Here is a 19004-nt window from a genome sequence, read left to right on the forward strand (position 1 = left end):
TTCTTCCAGGTTGTATGTAAACTGGAGGTTTATGAGAGGAATTGAAGCTCAGTTCTTAGCGCTTCAGAAAGGGTTTAATGAACTCATTCCCCAACACTTACTGAAGCCCTTCGACCAGAAGGAACTAGAGGTACGTGCCAGGCACAGTGGCAGCCCAGAGCCCATGGGCAGCTTGCTGATGAGGAGTGAGGCTGGTGGCCCCTCTGTGAAGAATTGGGCAAGGAGGGGAGCTGAGGACATCTGTGCTGGCTTGTCACATGCCAAGGTGTTCCTTTGGCAGCAGTGAGTCTAATGAAATGGTTTAAGGTGCCCATTCCTTGGGTTCCTGGGAACTCTCGCTCGGAGATTCCATGGCCCTTGCCTATGCGCACATCCGTTCCAGGCCTCCCATGGTGTCAACTTCGTGCTTTTCATTCTGGCTAGTCACAGACCAAGTGCAGTGTTGTCATCTGTGATGACACTAAGTAACTCATTCATCCCTTGCCTGTCTCTGCCTCGTGCCAAGCGGCCCAAGCCTTCCAGATCGTCTCACAGCCTTTCTGCCCCTCGTGAGGCAGCAGAGCTTTGCGATGTTGGTTGGCTGGGTTTTTTTGGCACGTGTGTATGTGGTGCAGGATGTGTGGTATGGAGCAAGACTGTGGAGGGCCTTCTCTATGGTTCATCCACATACATCCTTGAGATGGGGCATCTCCTTTAACCTTCCTGTCAGCCACCCCCAGCAGTCTCAGGTCTCTGCACCCCACCCTCACCCTGCTGGGACCACAGACATGTGTGATGCCACCCTGTTGTTTGTGAGGATTCAGAAGAATCAGACTGAGGCCCTCATGCCGAAGCCACAAACACTCAACCACTGAGCTGTTTCCCCAGCTCTGCAAACAAGTGGGGAACATGCCGACCATGCCCTCACCCTGAACCTTTCACATTCTCTCCCCTTCAGATAGGCCCTCCATGGCCCTTTGTCTGTCCTGAAGAAGACATTGTGGGTCTCTTCAGTCTTTCTTGTTGGCTTTTGGGATTTCACTGCTCCCCAGTGCAGGGAAAAACTATCCATGTGGTTCTGAGACAGTGTACCACAGTCCTCGGAGCCCAGATGTGGCGGAAAGTGGAAGCATTGTGCTTCAGGCCCCTCGTAGGCCTTCTTTGATCACGTCTGACACATGTGGTTTATTGAACACAAAAGCTTCTTCACTTTGGGACCCCATTTTTAATTCCTCCTAGTATTAGGCAGTAGCTTATATAGTTTGGAGTAACACCCTGGTGCCCTTCCCAGCTGATAATAGGTGGTCTGGATAAGATAGACCTCAACGACTGGAAGTCAAACACGCGGCTAAAGCATTGTGTGGCTGATAGCAACATCGTCAGGTGGTTCTGGCAGGCAGTGGAGACCTTTGACGAAGAGAGGAGGGCCAGGCTTCTGCAGTTCGTGACGGGATCCACACGCGTCCCTCTCCAAGGCTTCAAGGCCCTGCAAGGTGACTGACGTGGAGGCAGGGGCATTCCATGAGGAGAAACTGGGACACGGGGGTTGTTAGGTGTGAAAGATTCTCACAATGCGTGTCAGCACTAGGGAGGTGTATACCAGGAAAGTTGTAGGGGCCCCACTGGGCAAAGACCATGGAGCCACTTTGGTCCTCTTGTTTTTAAAAAGCCAGAAGTGCTGGAATGATGGTCTGGTGGGACACAAGGCCAGTTTATGGGGCTGTTGCTCCATAGGGTGGTACTTGCTGCCCCTTGGACAGTCAGCCTAATGCCCTCTATCATGGGCGGTTTGGAAGAGTGACAGGGTGCTCCCAAGCAGCCTGGGTTCTGGGGTCTTCTGCATACCCAGCATGGGGGTCACATGTTCATTCACAAAACCACTCTTGGTGCCTCTCTCAACACTTAGAGAATACACTGTGCCACACTTGCTGTTCCCAGTGCACAGTAACAAGTAAAACCCACTTTCTATTCCCTGCCCCACAAGTTAAGCTAAGCATGGTGAAATGTTAAGTGGTAAGCCAGGGTAGGAGTCTAGATTTTGGGACCTTAGACCCACTCAGTAACCCTATGGTCCCACTTTCTTCCATGAGAGATGGCATTCTTTCTTTCTTTTTTTTTTTTTTTTTTTTTGGTTTTTCGAGGTAAGGTTTTACTTTAGCCCAGGCTGACCTGGAATTCACTATGGAGTCTCAGGGTGGCCTCAAACTCACGGCGATCCTCCTACCTCTGCCTCCCGAGTGCTGGGATTAAAGGCGTGCGCCACCACGCCTGGCTAGAGAGAGAGATGGCATTCTTGCTGACTAACCCTTCTTCCCACCTGAGTGCTGCTACTTGTGGCACTGCCAGCCTTTTCCTGGCTCAAAAACACACAACAGCACCAGAGATTGGGGAGCTCCCTGTCTCCTTCTAGTGGCCCAGGGCTTCAGTAGCAGGTGGCTTGCCCGAGGTTGGTCTTAGTGGCAGTAGCTGTGACTGATGCTGCCGTGGGGTCAGGAAGCAGCTCGAAAGGTCCTGTGGATGGTGTGTCCTTTCTTCCAAAGTGTGGAGACAAAAACCCATCTTCCTTGGCTGGGCATGGTGGTGCACGCCTTTAATCCCAGCACTCGGGAGGCAGAGGTAGGAGGATCAATATGAGTTTGAGGCCACCCTGAGATGATACAGTGAATTCCAGGTCAGCCTGAGCTAGAGTGAGACCCTACCTCGGGAAAAAAAAAAAAAAAAAAAAAAAAAAATCTTCCTGTCCGCCGCCCCACAGGAGCATGCACCGTGTGCGCTGCGGGCCTCCGCAGCCTTTGCTTTGCCCCTGGGCATTCAGAAATGAACCACTTTCATCCCTTGGTAGCCACACCAAGCATCTCCTAAAAATGGGCCCAAGCTCATGCTGCTAGGTGGCTGCATGATCCTGAGGCAGGATGGCTAACGTGCTGGGATGGGCTGCACCCCTTGGAGCCGTGTGCCAGGTGCTCCGGGGCTGTGTCCAAAGTGCATTAACTAGAATGTTGTCTTGTAAGGCTCTACAGGCGCGGCAGGGCCCCGGCTCTTCACCATCCACCTGATAGATGCCAACACGGACAACCTGCCCAAGGCACATACCTGGTAAGCTGTCCTGAGTGAGGTACCCCGAGGGGTAGGATTCCGGAGGGTTGGGCGCAGAGCCTTGGCCCACTCTCTGGGGTCAAATGGGACAAGTTCTTGTTCAGGGGCCCTATAGTACTAGTGTGAGCCACCAGACGCTGTCATGAAAGTGACTGAGTTGTGACCCAAGGAGTCAGATACCCATGGCTGTTGCTCTGTAGGTTCGTGGCCTCCACGTCCACAGGGCTGGAGCATGTACCTGGTGCATGGATATGTGTACACATGCACCTGTCAGAAAGGAAGGTGGTGGTTAGTTTGGACTTACTGGTTTCCCCCCAGTTTAATATGTCTGGATTCACATTTTCCTTCTTAAAGCATTATGTATGACAGATACCACTTGTGTATTAGAAAATATTCGTTTGTTGCCGGGTGTGGTGGCACACACCTTTAATCCCAGCACTCGGGAGACAGAGGTAGGAGGATCACTGTGAGTTTGAGGCCACCCTGAGACTACATAGTGAATTCCAGGTCAGCCTGAGCTAGAGTGAGACCCTACCTCGAAAAAAAATTCTTCCTGAATTTTAATGTAAAAGTTAATATCCAAAGTGGATTATCTCCTTGTGATTTAAGACATACATTCTGTCTTTAAGCCATTATCTTTCCTTCAGGAGACCAGTTTCCAAGGTTGCTAAGATGCTACGTAACACGACAGACCCTAGGGTTGTAGATTCAGATGCTGCCTATAATACCCTCTAATGATGGGGGTCTAGGACTAGTGATATTCAGTAGCTAGGATGGCTCACGCTTTCTATGGAGATGAAGATGGTTTTAAACTCCTGATTCTCTGGCCTCCACCTCCTGAGTATTGGGATTACAAGTGTGTGTTACTACGCCTGGTTTATGCAGTGCTGGAGATCAAACGCAGGACCTCACATGTGCCAGGGCAAGCACTCTACCCATTGAGCTATATTGCGAGCCTCGCCTTAAATATATTCTTCCTTGGGTTTTCACATCTATGAAACAGGCTCGTGTAGATGTTCACCGGACATGTAAGACCTGGAGTCATACCCCAGTATAGCTATGGCACATGTTGCATACAGGAATGAATGTGCCACTTTAACATGGCACTGTGCTCCTCCATAAGGCTTCTATCCTCCCGTAGTGTGTGTAGCACTTGATGTACAATGTGGCATTTAACCTAATTCCTTCCTGACAAAACTATCCCTGATGATAGCCGGGCGTGGTGGTACGCACCTTTAATCCCAGCACTGGGGAGGCAGAGGTAGGAGGATCTCCATGAGTTCGAGGCCACCCTGAGACTCCATAGTGAATTCCAGCTCAGCCTGGGTTACAGTGAGACACTACCTTGGGGGGGGGGGGAGGACCTATCCCTGATGGCTTAGTATTAGTAGTGCATAGGCCATTCTATATTCTCTGGGATTTTTGTTTTGTTTTGTTTTTCGAGGTAGGCTCTCACTGTAGCTCATCCTGACCTGGAATTCACTATGTAGTCTCAGGGTGGCTTTGAACTCATGGCAATCCTCCTACCTCTGCCTCCAAGTGCTGAGATTAAAGGCGTGCGCCACCACGCCTGGCTCTGTGGTTTTCATACATTATGAGATAATAACTTCCAAAAGATGTCTTTTTCTTTGTACAAATACTTGAAATGAAATGCATTTCTCTGTGGGAATACTGAATCAGAAGTTTAGTGTTCGAGATTCAACATGTTATAACATGTTTTGTGATTATCGGGGCTCCTATAGTCAGCAGCCAGTTTCTCTGACCGCCCCACTGGGCAGGTCAGTTCCAGTTAGGAGGGCCCTGCCAATGGTAGTGCAGAGTGTCCTGCTGTGGAGAGACTTACTCTCATGATCGAAAAGACTCACAGTGAGAGGTTTGTCCTCCTGTAGCACTAGAGCTTTGGTATATTTTGAAGGTCTTCAGAGTTTGCTGTGGGAAAAGTGTTTGTATGTAGAACTCGCCATAGTTCCTCCTAACTGCAATAAGATGCCACCCACACCCTCCCTGCCCTGCCAGCTGTCCCTTGCCTGTTTTTTAGCTGCAGTGTTTCTGACGGCTAGTCTTTCTCCAACCCCAGCAGTGACTCCTGGTTCTTTGTCTTTTTCCAGCTTTAACCGGATCGACATCCCGCCCTATGAATCCTATGAGAAGCTCTATGAGAAGCTGCTGACGGCGGTGGAGGAGACCTGTGGCTTTGCCGTGGAGTGAGGAACAGCCCATGGTAGCAGAATCTCACTCACAGCCACCAGACCCAAAGCATACGGCATCTGCGCGCCTTCCGCAAAGCAGGCTGAGGCCTGGGACTCCGGATAACCCGAGGGAAAAGGCTTGCCTCCCTCCTCGTCGGGGGTGGGCAGGCCGGGGGACTTTTGTAGGTGGCTCCCACCCATTTATCCCGTTTATTATAGTTCTCTCACCCCCACCATTGCCCATCCAATAAAACACAGCCAGGTTTTGCCCTCGGCCTCCATCACTGGCGGAAAAGCTGTGCTGGCTCTTGGAGCACCAACCCGCAGTAAGGGCCACCCGGGCCCTGAGGGTCTGCACGGTCACCATACCAGCTCGTCCCTCTGGGCACAGCCTCCGGTCCTGTCCCAGCGCAGCAGCTTACCAGAGCTCAGATTCCTAATTGCGTGTCCAGGCAGCCCATTCTGGGCAGCACATGATTTCTAACTGAAAAATAACTGTACAGTCTATGCTCACTGGAATCCTGCCACGGCAGGAAGCTCCCGTCAAGCCGCGTTGCCCCCATGCGAGGGGGTAGTAGTGGAGCAGCGGCCTCTGGAGGCCCAGGGTGTTTCTTTTCAGGGTAGCCTGGCTGAAAAATGGTTTTGCACAGAAAAAAAAAAAAAAAATCTTTCCTTTAAGAGTCTCTTTTGCTGCATTTCTATCCAGTTTGAAATTCTTTCTGGTGAAAACATGGCGTCATGGAGCTTAGTAAAGAACAGACCAAAAACCAGCCTCAGATCCCGTCAGTCAGTCCTGCGTGGACTCCTGTGCCGCGTCATACCTGGAGGATCGACTGTGTCTCTTGACATGTTAACAGACTTTTATGTGTTAATGCTGAGAGCTAAACTAACTATCCTGTTACCATAGCTGCTGGCAGTGCGGACAGCTGAGAGGGGAGAGTGCTGATGGCCTCACTGACCAGCTTCCTGGGGTGATGCAACCTGTGACAAGAGTGGGGACTTCACTCTCCCCACTAAGTGGTCCTCTCCCCCTGTGGCAATGGTGACGGTAACAGTGCTATTTGATTTGCTTGCCCAGATGTCTCCATATGAGGACGAGGCCAAATCCAGCCTACACGTCACATTTCGAACAGCATTTCCAATTTGCACAAAAGTTCCAACAGTGTTTGATTTTACAGAGTGGCTGGATGTCAGACAGCTAAACTTCTGTGGAAGACAGCAGTGGCAACCAGTTTTCCCATATGGTTTTGTCGTTTTAGTTTGTGGTGAGGGCACAAACAGGGTAATTCATTAATAAGACATTTCACCGCTGTTGAAGTTCAAGTTGTGCCCTGGGCTCCAGCTGTGCCTGAGGTGACTGGGAAGCCCTGTGCGATGACCTGTGTCTGTGTCTTTGTGTTTTAGCCTTGGGCTGGAGGGATGCGGAACACCTTCCCTCCCACGTCCGCTGTGGTTCTTTGACTTGCCCTGGAAGCAAGCGGCTGGTGATGTGAGCCAGGGAGGCTGGGTTCTTAGTCACAGAGCCCACCACTGACCCAGGAGGTTACCCAGTTCCGTAGCCAGTGGGCTCATGGGTGAGGGTTTCAGCTGCACCCTGAGGTGCAGGGACAAGAGGGTGCCAGTTTGGCCTTGCTCCAGGAGCATGTTGAAGTGGTGGCCAACGTGGGGCCTTATTACTCTTTCAGTTTTCTGCCTTGGCCCACAGGGCTTCTCACACATCTTGTTCACCTTGATGCTTCATAGGGTGTTCTAGAAACTGGCTCCCTGTGACTCCCCCTCTCTTCCCCTGCCATCTGCCTCGTGAAATATGAGGAAATGAACTCCAGGCCCCAGAGAGGCCTACCCTGTTCCCTGAGTCCAATCTGGGGGAGGTGGCCAGACTCCGCAGTGATGCCCCCTCCTTCTTGAGGTTGGAAGCCCTGCTGATGTCCTGGTGACATACCCAAACCTGCATTGATGAAGGCAACCAGGGTTTCGTGCTGGAAGACTCGCAGCAGGAGCGTTGCGTCTCGTGCCTTGCACACTATCTTCCTGCTGCTGGGAGCAGTGGAGAAGGATCCTCAGAAGCTGTACCCCGGCCCCATTCCTCTTTGTCAGGTGTCCCTCACACGGTTCAGAGTTTGGGGCCCGGGCCCACAGGCTGGGTCAGCAGACACACACACATACGCATTCTGTCCTGCCGTGACCTCTGGCTTTTCTGCTTGCACTTGCGCATGGGTTTGCCCTGTGGCGCTGCCACCAGCCATGCGTACCAGACTCCCCACTTCGTCTGCTTTGTGCGCAGCCCCATCTGTGGCGTTGCACTTTTGGAACCTTGTCTACCACCCCAAAGGACATGGCGTGGCAGGCCCACAGCAAAGCTCCTGGTTGCCCCACTGGGAGTCCACGTGAAGCCCCTTCACATTCTTGTTTGTCACTCTTCCCCAGGGGCCCAGGTGACCCACTGTCCCTCTTCGCCCAGATGCTTCAGGGCCTAGCTTTCCAGGCTGGCCCTCAGCAGCGGCCACAGCCGACACTCAGGGATGTAGCAAACCGCCCTCTGCAGCGCCTTGGGAGGAAGGGTGCGGGGCTCAGCAGGAAAAGCACACTTGGTTTTGTAAGAATCTGCCACTAGAGAGGGTGTCCCCCCAAGCTGGCTCAGCCACGTGGTCCAAATTCAGAAGACCTGGGCCTCCACTCAGATGTCTGGAACAGCCTTCTGCAGAGAACATGCCCTGCCCCACCCAGCTGCAGCCAGCGTGCGCCGCACAGCAGCCTTCCCAAAACATAGTATGGGTTTTTAAAACTCTTTATTTTTGTTTCTCAACCACTTTATAATGTATTTAATTTATTTTGTAATGTCTTGTTTTTAAGTACTGCTGCTATTCTTGTTATCCTCCCCACTGTTTTTATTGCTGATTTATTTTTGTGACAGTTGTACACTAATGTTCTGTTTTATGTCAAAAATCAAAGTATTTAAAGAAATACTAGTTCTATTTAATGTGGTCATGGAACCAGCTGGAAACACAAAACAGTGATTGTGCAGCAGGCTGGACCCGGGAGGTCAGGTTCATTTTGTTACATATGCAATAAACTCACGACTGTACCCTTGGCATCTCTGACTTACTTCACTGTGCAAGTGAGAGTCCAGTTTACTTAGAGTCACAGGGAAGAAAGTCAGTGGTCAGAAATACTTGGGATGGCCTTCTGGGGAAAAAGGCCAAATAAATGGAAACCTGTAGAAAAAAATCCTAATGAAAAATGTGCTAGTCAAAAAAAAAAGTGATATTAGAGTTTAGAACTGGTTAACTTTGCACACTGCTCAGAATTACTGGTTTGGGCTTTTGTGGGTTTCTTACCCCCACCCCTCTATATTTTTTTCAAGATAGGGTCTCACTCTAGCTCAGGCTGACCTAGAACTCACTATATAGTCTCAGGGTGGCCTTGAACTTGGTGTTCCTCCTACCTCTGCTTCCCGAGTGCTGGGATTAAAGGCATGTGCCACCACACCTGGCTCTATATTCCCTTATTGTGATAAAATAGACATAATTCTATGTTGGTTCAATCTCTGGCAAGTTCGGTGGCATTCACAGCTGAAGGAATTCTGCCTCCAACTGCCTTGGACCCAAGGGCGCCCGTGGCCTGCAGCTCAGGCATATGGCAGGCTGCGCACACACGTCTGCTCTGCTGCTGGGAAAAGGCCAGCCTGCATGCAGGTATGCTGACTCTTCACCACTCCTCACTTCAGTCTTCCAGCCACGGACATGGGCTCTGTCCACATACGTATGGGACTTCTTTACCCAGCGGGTGGCCAGGCCTTGTCTTTGTGGTCAGGTTTACCTGTAGGTTTCTTCTGGACACTGCTGTTGCCACTTCCCAGGCTCCAGCGTGGCCCTGCCCGCAGGTACAGCTGCATCCCTGCACTGACCCTGCAACTTGGCGAATCTACCTGCACTGGTAGCTTTCTCAAGGGGCCTTTATTATTTTTTTAAATATTTTTGTTTGAAGGGTGAGTATAGTTGTATACTATAGGGCCTCCTGCCGCTACAAATGAACTCCAGACACATGTGCCACTTTGTGGATACTGGAGGCTTGAAGTCAGGCCATCAGACTTTGCAAGAAAGCGTCTTTAACCACTGAGCTATATCTGTATTCTTTAAGTTTTCTACGGGCTCTGGTCATTTGTAGAATGAATGGTTCCTTCTGATTTGGGTGTGTCTTCTTTTCACTCTGGCTCTTCCCAGCACTGATGATGAACAGTGGCAAGGATGGGTATCACCGTCTTGTCGCTGATCTTCAGGGGAGCTCAGCAGTCAAGCACCATTTCTGCATCAATTAAGACGTGCGTTGTGTTTTTGTCTTTTTGCCTCTCTCCTATTGGCGCAGTGTTTACACCGAGTCTTCCTTCCACTCCTAGACAAGTCCCACTCCGTAGTGGTAGATAACCCTTTTAAGATGCTGCTGGACTCAGTGAATGCTTTGCCAAGGAGCCATACATCTATTCTGTGATTTTCTTTAAAAAATAAAAATAAAAAATGCCAGGCATGGTGGTGCACACCTTTAATCCCAGTTTCAAGGCCATCCTGAGACTACCTAGTGAATTCCCGGTCAGCCTGAGCTAGACTGAGAGCCTACCTCGAAGAAAAAAAAAATTAATTTGCAAGCAGAGAGGGAATGAGAGGATGAATGGGTGTGCCAGGGCCTCCAGCCACCTCAAAGGAACTCGACACATAGGCCACTTTGTACATCAACACTGCGTGGGTACTGGGGAATCGAACCCAGTTTGTTAAGACTTTGTAGGCAAGTGCCTTAACCAATGATCCATCTCTCCAGCCCTTGGCAGTATAGTCTGATGGCATCTGGCTTTGGTAGCAGGGTAATCCTAGCTTCATAAAGTGCTGTTTAGGAAGAAATTCCCCCTCTGCACTTTTGTGGAAGAGTTTGAGAAAGGTTGGCACTAATCCTTTACATACTTGGGAAGAAGTCACCAGTGAAGCCACGTGGTGCTTTGAATTAGTACCAAAAAAAAAAAAATTAATTAAAAAAAAAATCCCAACAGTCTTCTTTAGACTTCGTTTCTTTGTGACTTGGTCTTCGTGGCTGTGTGTTTGGAGAAATCTGTCCATCCAGCACACAAACATGGATAGTACTCTTACAATGCTGTTAAATTAGTATGATACATACACTTTCTTTTCTGATTTTAGCTGATTCATTTTTAGTCACTTAGCTAGTTTTGCTGGGATTTTTGTTGTTGTTGTTGTAATCTAAGGGTGACTTCTAACTCATGGCAATCCTACCTCTGCCTCCCCAAATGCTGGGATTAAAGGTGTGTGCCACCACACCCAGCTTCTTGCTAATCATTTTGAAGAACCATTCTTAACTTCATTGATTTGTTAAAAATATTTATTTATTTGTTTGACAGAGAAAGAGGGGGGAAGAGAGAGAATGGGCGCACCAGGGCCTCCAGTCACCGCGAATGAACTCCAGACACATGTGCCCCCTTGTGCATTTGGCTAACGTGGGTCCTGGGGATTCGAACCTAGATCCTTTGGCTTTGCAAGCAAACGCTTTAACTGCTAAGCCCTTCATTGATTTTTTTACTTCTGCCCGCTTTGGACTTGGTTCTTGAAAAATTTTTTTTAACTTATCTACATGAGAGAGGTAGAAAGAATGGGTATACCAGGGCCTCTAGCCACTAAAAACAAACTCCAGACTCATTTGTCACCTTGTGCATCTAGATGGCTTTATGTGGGTACTGGGAAATCGAACCCGGGTCCTTAGACTTTGCAGGCAAGCTCCTTAACTGGTGAGCCATCTCTCCAGTCCCTGGACTTGGTTCTTTTCTAGATCCATAAAGTGCAAAGTAGGTCCCAATTGTGAGTCCTGTAGTCCCTGGAGCTGTTGGCTTCTCTGTTCTCTCCTTGCTCTTGTGCTGTGATTTCAAATGATCCGTCTTTATAAGTTAGTTCTTTCAGCCTCTTAAACTGCTGTGTTCGAGTTTTTAAAAATATTTTATTTTTACTAATTAACAGAGAAAGAGGGGGAGAGAATGGACACACCAGATCCTCCAGCCACTGCAAACGAACTCCAGATGCATGTGCCCCCTTGTGCATCTGGCTAACGTGGGTCCTGGGGAATTGAACCTGGGTCCTTTGGCTTTGCAGGCAAATGCCCTAACCACTAAGCCAGCCCTCCAGCTCTGTGTTCAAATTTTAAATCCAGCGATTCTTCAGCTCTAGATTTTCCTTTTTTCATTAAAAAAAAATTTGTTTTTATTTTGTTCATGCCTCATCCCAATTTCTTTTAGTTCTTTGAGCATATTTAAGATAGATATTTTAAGATTTCTACCAAGCCTGATGTCTTTCTTCTAGAATGTTTTTTGGAGATAATCTGTCCTCTGAGTGGGCCATGTTTTCCTATTTCTTTGGATTCCTCGTGATCTTGTGCTGAAAGCAGCTTTTGGAAGAACAGCCACCTCCCAGCCCTTGAGCAGTGACAGGAAAGCCTGCACTTGTCAGGTGTGGGAGTTCCCACTTGGCATCAGTCCAACATGATCACATATGGCCTGAGGTCTTTTGTGGGTACATGTCCTACTTTGGGCCTCAGTGCATGCTTTCAAATGTCTTCAACTTCTTCTCAAAGGTTCTTACCCCAGCGTCTTGAGTTCGAAATGTTTTATTGCCCAGCTACTCACAGGTTCTTGGCCCTCTGCACCTGAGGTTTGAGTTATGCCACGGTTCCCATCTAATAAGGCTGTGAATAGACTGCTTAGGCTCCAAGTCCTTCTGCTTAAAGCACTGCCTACCTTGTGCTGCTGTCATCCTGGTGCTGGGCAGAGTTCAGGAATGGGGTCACTCTCTTCCAACTAGTGGTACTTGCGAGGGGTGCAGAAAGAGCAGGTAAAATTGCTACTGAAAGGCAGGAGAGATGGCTTAGCAGTTAAGGCGTTTGCCTGTAAAGCCTAAGGATCCAGGTTCAATTCCCTAGTATCTGCGTAAGCCAGATGTGCAAGGGGGTGTATGTGCTGGAGTTCATTTGCAGTGGCTGGAGGTCCTGGTGCACCCATTCTTTATCTGTCTCTCTCTTAATCAATGAAATTTTCCCCCCACTGGTTTCATATTGTATCTCTTTTTTTTTTTCAAATTTTTATTAACAACTTCCATGATTATAAAAAAATATCCCATGGTAATGCCCTCCCTCCCCCTATTTTCCCCTCTGAAACTCCATTCTCCGTCATATCCCCTTCCCCTCTCAATCAGTCTCTCTTTTATTTTGATTTCATGATGTCTTCCTCCTCTTATGATGATCTTGTGTAGGTAGTGTCGGGCACTGTGAGGTCATGGATATCCAGGACATTTTGTATCTGGTGAGAGCACGTTGTACGGAGTCCTACCCTTCCTTTCGCTCTTACATTCTTTCCGCCACCTGTTCAGCAAATAGACCCTGAGCCTTAAAGGTGTGATACAGATATTAAAAATAGTACTGAACCTTACTTTCACAGTATGGCCTTCTCTTGAGGGGGTGTTTGCCTTGCTGCTATCGATCTTTGTGGACTAGAAAGGGTTCTAGTCAGGTCCCCCAGTGTTTCCATGCTGGAGGAGACCTGCGGCTTCCCAGCCTGCCATCTTTAATCTCTTCTCCACACAGCTAGGATGTCTCCCCGTTCTCAGCGTCCTGTAGCTTTCCTGTCTGTCAAGTCTTCCATTATCCTCTTCAGTTAATTTTTAGAGTGGCATGGGATTACACTTAGCAGTATAGTAATCTATCTTGAATTTACAGTCTTAACTCTGGTATATATGAACTCTGCTGCCTGCAGCCTTGTCTCGTTTTATGTTGTCACAGATATGATATCCCGAGTACCCAGCAACGTTAGTGCTGGGCTGACAATGCAGTCACTAGTTTTGTTACTGCATTTAATTATTTTGAGAGAATGGGGGCACCAGAGCCTCTCACCACTGCAAAGCGTGAGCTGCCCTGTGCCTGCCTACCAATTTCACTGCTTTTTGTTGTTGTTGTTTTGTTTTTCAAGTAGGTTCTTGCTCTAGCCTAGGTTGATCTGGAATTCACTATGGAGCCTCAGGGCTCAGTGATCCTCCGACCTCTGCCCCCCCCCCCCCCAGTGCTGGGATTAAAGGCATGTGCGCCACCACGCCCAACCACATAGGGTCTTTCAGAAGGAAGCCCATCCAGGAGGACTCTGCCTATGACCACATCACCTACTGTACTGAGGTCATCGTGTTGGAGGCTGGGACTACAAGACAGGAATTTTGAGGGAACTCAGAGCCCCAGCTTTTTTTCTTGTCCTCTGTCAGGGCACCTTGAGAACAGAGTGGCAGCCTGGTGGCCCTCACCATCTACCACACCTGCGCCTCTTCTCGCCAGCCAGCCAGGAACTCACATGGGAACCAGAGGCAGCTGTGGCACCTGTGCCCTGCCTGAAAGCAAACAACCCTGGGAGAGGTGGGGCGCGGTGGCACACACCTTTAATGCCAGCACTCAGGAGGCAGAGGTAGGAGGATCGCCATGAGTTCAAGGCCACCCTGAGACTGCATAATGAATTCCAGGTCAACCTGGGTGAAGAGTGAGACCCTACCTCGAAAAAACAAACAAAAAAGACCCTGGGGGAAATGGAGACCAGCTCACAGTGTCAAGTGTCTGGGCTTGGCAGCGCATTAAGCAGAAGCAGAGAGCCCAACCCGAGGCACAATCTTGCTGGTGGCTTTGCAGGGGAGGGCAGTGCCTTCAGTGACTGGGTGGGATTAGGAGATAGGAAAGTTCTGGACCTCAATCCAGCCCTGCAGTTCACAGCTGGTGACTGAGGGGATACCAGGCCTCCATATTTTATTTACAAAATTACATTCACACAGGAAGATGGAATGGGGCCAGGCGTGCTGGTGCACACCTACAATCCCAAGCACTCGGGAGGCTTTGGTGGGAGCACTGTGGGTTCCAGGCCGCAAGGGGCTGCATAGCAAGACCAGACAAAGAAAGAGGGGCGGATGCAGAAAACGCATGCCAGGGTCTCGGAAAACCCTGCTGGCAGGAAAGGATGACCTCCAAGTGGCCTGTCCCAACCGTCCTACTTCTGAGGAGCCTCCTTGGTGCCTCAGCGTGGGTGACGGGGGGGGAGGGGTGTCCGGAGGTGCAAACCCCAGGACCTAGCCAGTGAGCAGATGACGGCCCCCACCCCTCAGCTCTGTTGCTCACCCTGTAGTGGGGAGACAGCCTCACCCCACCTTAGCTCCATGTCACATGCCCTGGCTTCCTTGCTGCCCATGGTCTTCTATAGGAGAAGTGGTAAGAGATTTGGGAAACCTTTGTACCTCCATGGTGTCTGTTACCTAACCTGCCCACCCCAAATTATTTGATGTGAAAGTTTTTTCACTTTTCCTCATAAGGCTGGGTCAGCTTCCCACTGGGCCTCACAGCTGTAGCCGTTCAACCTCCATTCTGGGCACCTTCCCCCAGCTGCCCTGGGTTCTTGAGGCCCCACTCTGTGGAGCTGGCCCTGGGTGACACTGATGTATACAGCTGGGGCTACGGAGGCTCACATGCCAGATGGCTAGAACCTGGCTTGTCCAAGTACCCACCTCTCAGCCTGAGGTGCCACAGTGACCCTCTAAGAGCTCCCCCCACACACGCTACTTCTGTATTTCACTTGCATGGCAGCCTTGGGGAGACACGTCTCTGTCCCCACAGAAGCAGGCCAGGTCTGGATGGCATGTGCCCAGTTAACCACTTCTGCTGCACAGTGGCCTGTCCTTATTCAACATGTAGACAGCCTGCTTACCTGCCAACGGTGGTGGCGCTGCCCGCCGGGCTGGCCACGCTGAGGGGATTCAGCAAGCCCGGCCCAGCTCCCTTTGGATGCTGTGGGAGATGTTTCACCACAAAAGGCTCACTTTGTCCACAGGTCACACCACAGTAAGCTTAACTTCATGAGAAACCTGTTACCAGAAATCCCTGTGTGGTGGCACAGGCCTGTGATCCCAGCACCCAGGGGATGGAGGCAGGAGGATCAGGCAGACCAATGCTAATGGAAATGGAAAATGAAGACACCAGGAGGCAGTCACAAAGCTCCAGCTCTTGCTGCTGAAAGTGAAGAATTCGGTAGAAGAATTCTAACCTACAGTCAGGTGAGGCTGGATGCAATGGCGTACTCCTGTTATCTGAGCATTGGAGAGGAAGCTGAGACAAGGATCAAGAATTCAGGGGCAGGGCTGGAGGGATAGCTTAGCGGTTAAAGCCTTTTTGCCTGCAGAGCCAAAGGACCCAGGTTAACCAGATGCACAAGGGGACGCATGCATCTGAAGCTCATTTGCAGTGGCTGGAGGCCCTGGCGTACCCATTCTCTCTCTCCCTCCTTCTCTGTCAAATAAATAAGTAAAACATTAAAAAAAAAAAAAAAAAAAGAATTCAAGGCCAGTCTCCACTCTGTATGGAGACCCGGTCTCAAGAAGCCAAAACATAAGAAAGAGCTAAGCTGACAGGAGAGTGTGCACTGGGTCTCCAGGAGGTGCCCTCACACATGTCCCGGGTCCGCTAGCAGGGTAGTTTGTGCCTCTACAGCCCATCAGAAGACAGACAGAATAGCTCCAAGATAGCGTTAAGAAGCATATGGGCCAGGCTGGGAAAATAGCTCAGTGGGCAATGTGCTTGCTCTGCAAAAGATCCCCAGACTCTACAGAAAAGTCAGAAGCTGAGGCAACATGACCCTGGTAGATGGGAGGAGACACAGAATTTCCCAGAAGCTCGTGCGCCAGCTGGAGAAGAAACCAACCAAGTGGTAAACAAGACTCTGCTTCAAAACATGGTGGAAGATGAGAACCAGCATCCCAAGGTTGTCCTCTGACCTCCATATGAGTGCTGTGGCACACGCAAACCCATGCTTATACACATGAACATGTGCCTGACCACCCTTTCCCCTCCCCCCATCAAAAAAACCCTCTGAACCAAAATTATGGTCTTCAGGGAAATTTAAAACTGCTTTCAAAAAAACAAGAGGCGGGGGCTGGGGAGATGACTTAGCGGTTAAGCACTTGCCTGTGAAGCTGAAGGACACAGGTTCGAGGCTTGATTCCCCAGGACCCACGTTAGCCAGATGCACAAGGGGGTGCACGTGTCTGGAGTTCGTTTGCAGTGGCTAGAGGCCCTGGCGCACCCCTTCTCCCCCTTCTCTCTCTCTCCCTCCCTCCCTCTCTCCCTCCCTCCCTCCCTCTCTCTCTCTCTCTGTCGCTCTCAAATAAATAAGTCCAGCTCCAGCCAGCTCCATGCACGCAAAACTGAGAGGAGACACGGCTGGCCATGGATGCAGCAGCTGAGGGGAAAGGGGTTCTTCAGACTGATGCAGCTGAGCTGGGCACCTGTAGTGAAACACTTGAAGAAAAAAAGAAACCAAGCCAGGCATGATGGCTCACACCTGTGATTCTAGCACTCAAGGCTGAGGCAGGAGGAGGATGAGTTTGAGGACAGCCTGGGCTACATAGTAAAACCGGGTCTCAGTAAAGAAAGGGGGGAGTAGATCTATACCAAAGGGTGAAGAATGAAGTCATCAGTGCCTTTGCCAACCACATTAAAAACCCCTAAAAGTGGGCTTAGTGATTAAGGCGCTTGCCTGCAAAGCCAAAGGACCCAGATTCAACTCCCCAGGACCCACATAAGTCAGATGCACAAGGGGCGCATGCATCTGAAGTTCATTTGCAGTGGCTGGAAGCCCTGGTGTGCCCATTATCTCTCTTTCTCTCTCTACCTGCCTATTTCTGTCTCTCTCAAATAAATTAAAAAAAATAAAATACTAATAATAATAATAATAAAAAACCTAGAAGCCGGGCATGGTGGCGCATACCTTTAATCCCAGCACTGGGGAGGCAGAGGGAGGAGGATCACCGTGAATTCGAGGCCACCCTGAGACTATATAGTGAATTCCAGGTCAGCCTAGGCTAGAGTGAGACCCTACCTCGAAAAACCATTAAAAAAAAAGTCCTTGAACATGGGCTGGAGGAATTGCTTAGCAGCTAAAGCATTTGCCTGCAAAACCAAAGGACCCAGGTTTGATTCCCCAGGACCCACGTAAGCCAGGTGCACAAGGGGGCGCAGGTGTCTGGAAGCCCTGGTATGCCCATTCTCTCCCTCTCTCTTTCTGACTCTCTCAAAAAAAAAAAAAAATCCCTAGACAGCAAACATTTCATTAAACAATGATAGAAAAACAATGAAGTTCTGGCAGAAATGGTGTCACAGCAAAGAAGAGTGTCTGTGAGTGGTTGGTCAGCCGAGGGCAGGTGTCCTGTAAGAGGACCACCCAAAGAGATCACCAATGTCAGCCACACACAGGAAAAACGAGACCAAGATCCTCCCAGAAACACTGCGGCCTCGCTGGCCTCTGCCAAGGCCAGCTTGCTCCCTGAGAGACCTCACACACGATTCAGGACAGAGATCCTGTAGGTATCAAACGAAACGCCCCAAGGAGGGCTTCAAAGTCACAGCGCTTGCCACAGTCACGATCCTCCACATCCATCCACACAAATGCTGGCTGCGTGGCAGCCCATCTGTTACCCTAGTACTCAGCAGGCAAAGATGGGGGGATCCCCAGGACAAGCCAGCTAGCTAAACCAGCTGAATCACAAAATGAGAGACCCCACCTCAGGTGTGAAAATGGGGACGACTGAGGGACACTCCTGAAATCAACCAGAGACGTGAGCGCACGTGCACACACACACGCACACACTTCGTGAAGCACATACTCGGCATTTCAAGGAAGCAAGTGGAAGAGGCCCACAGGAAATCCTGACCCCAGGCTCCAGGGCAGGAACAGTGTCCTGTCCCATCGCTACGAGGGCACAGGGCCCCAGGGTGCACTGATGGTCCCCCACAATCCAGGCCCCCAGAGGAGGAAGCCTGTGCCGGCCACGCCCATCACCCCAATGCCGCTAGAGCCCTCACCCAGAGTCAGATTACTTCAGGATCTGGGGAGCCATCATGACAGCGCTCAGCTCCAGACTCTGCAAAGTGAGGCGGCTGCTCCTAAAGGACCGACTCTCGGGTATTTACTGACCCAGCACACCCCCACTGGCCACAGAAGTGCCACCTCTGGTGCTGGCCTCCACTCGGCACTAAATGGAACATCTCATGATCATGCCTGCCCTCCAAGGTTCAGGGAACATTGTGAACGAAAGGATGGAAGACACAGGATGGGGAGGAGTACTTTGGAGCACTGTCATCTCCACGTGGAGTGGCTGCTGCGTTCACAAGCTCACAGCAGTTCTCGTTATCTGCACAATATTGGACCATCAACATTCCATCATGGATGATGGAGGAGGGTAAGAAAAAAAAAAAATTAAGAAATGACACCAAGCCGGGCATGGTGGCACACACCTTTAATCTCAGCACTTATGAGGCAGAGGTAGGAGGATCACTGTGAGTTCGAGGCCATCCTGAGATTACATAATGGATTCCAGATTAGCCTGGGCTGGAGAATAAGACCCTACTTCAAGAGAAAGAAAAAATAGAAGAGGGACTAGCTGGAAGGGAGGGGCTCAGTGAAAGGAAAAGGGCGAGATAACAAAAAGTACTGGGACGGGGTTCTGATCAAAATATACCAAATGCATGTACGAAAAATATCAACGAAAAAATTTAAGAACAGGAAAAGTGGGTAAGGCATTCCTGGAGAGATGGGAGAAGGGAAGAGTTGCTATGGAAAAGCATGGCAGTTCCTTAAGAAACCGAGTCACTGTGCAGCAAGTAGCCCACTGCTGGCTATGTAAC

At 50.0% G+C, this 19004-nt stretch overlaps 1 protein-coding gene across 5 annotated transcripts in view; it reads left to right on the forward strand.

Moving 5' to 3' along the window:
• Positions 1 to 8356, forward strand: part of Smurf1 (SMAD specific E3 ubiquitin protein ligase 1) — a 129003-nt gene extending 120647 nt beyond the window's left edge. For 2 of the 5 annotated variants that reach the window (XM_045143437.1, XM_045143439.1), the window contains 4 exons: positions 10 to 130; positions 1271 to 1472; positions 2991 to 3075; positions 5184 to 8356. In XM_045143437.1, the coding sequence (XP_044999372.1) occupies positions 10 to 130; positions 1271 to 1472; positions 2991 to 3075; positions 5184 to 5283 (508 nt within the window). In that variant the 3' untranslated portion in view covers positions 5284 to 8356. The remainder of the gene's footprint in view (positions 1 to 9; positions 131 to 1270; positions 1473 to 2990; positions 3076 to 5183) is intronic. The other 3 variants (XM_045143438.1, XM_045143440.1, XM_045143441.1) reach the window with 2 other exon arrangements.
• Positions 8357 to 19004: the final 10648 nt, after the last annotated feature.

Source organism: Jaculus jaculus, chromosome 2 (assembly GCF_020740685.1).
Source record: "Jaculus jaculus isolate mJacJac1 chromosome 2, mJacJac1.mat.Y.cur, whole genome shotgun sequence".
Lineage (NCBI taxonomy): Eukaryota > Metazoa > Chordata > Mammalia > Rodentia > Dipodidae > Jaculus > Jaculus jaculus.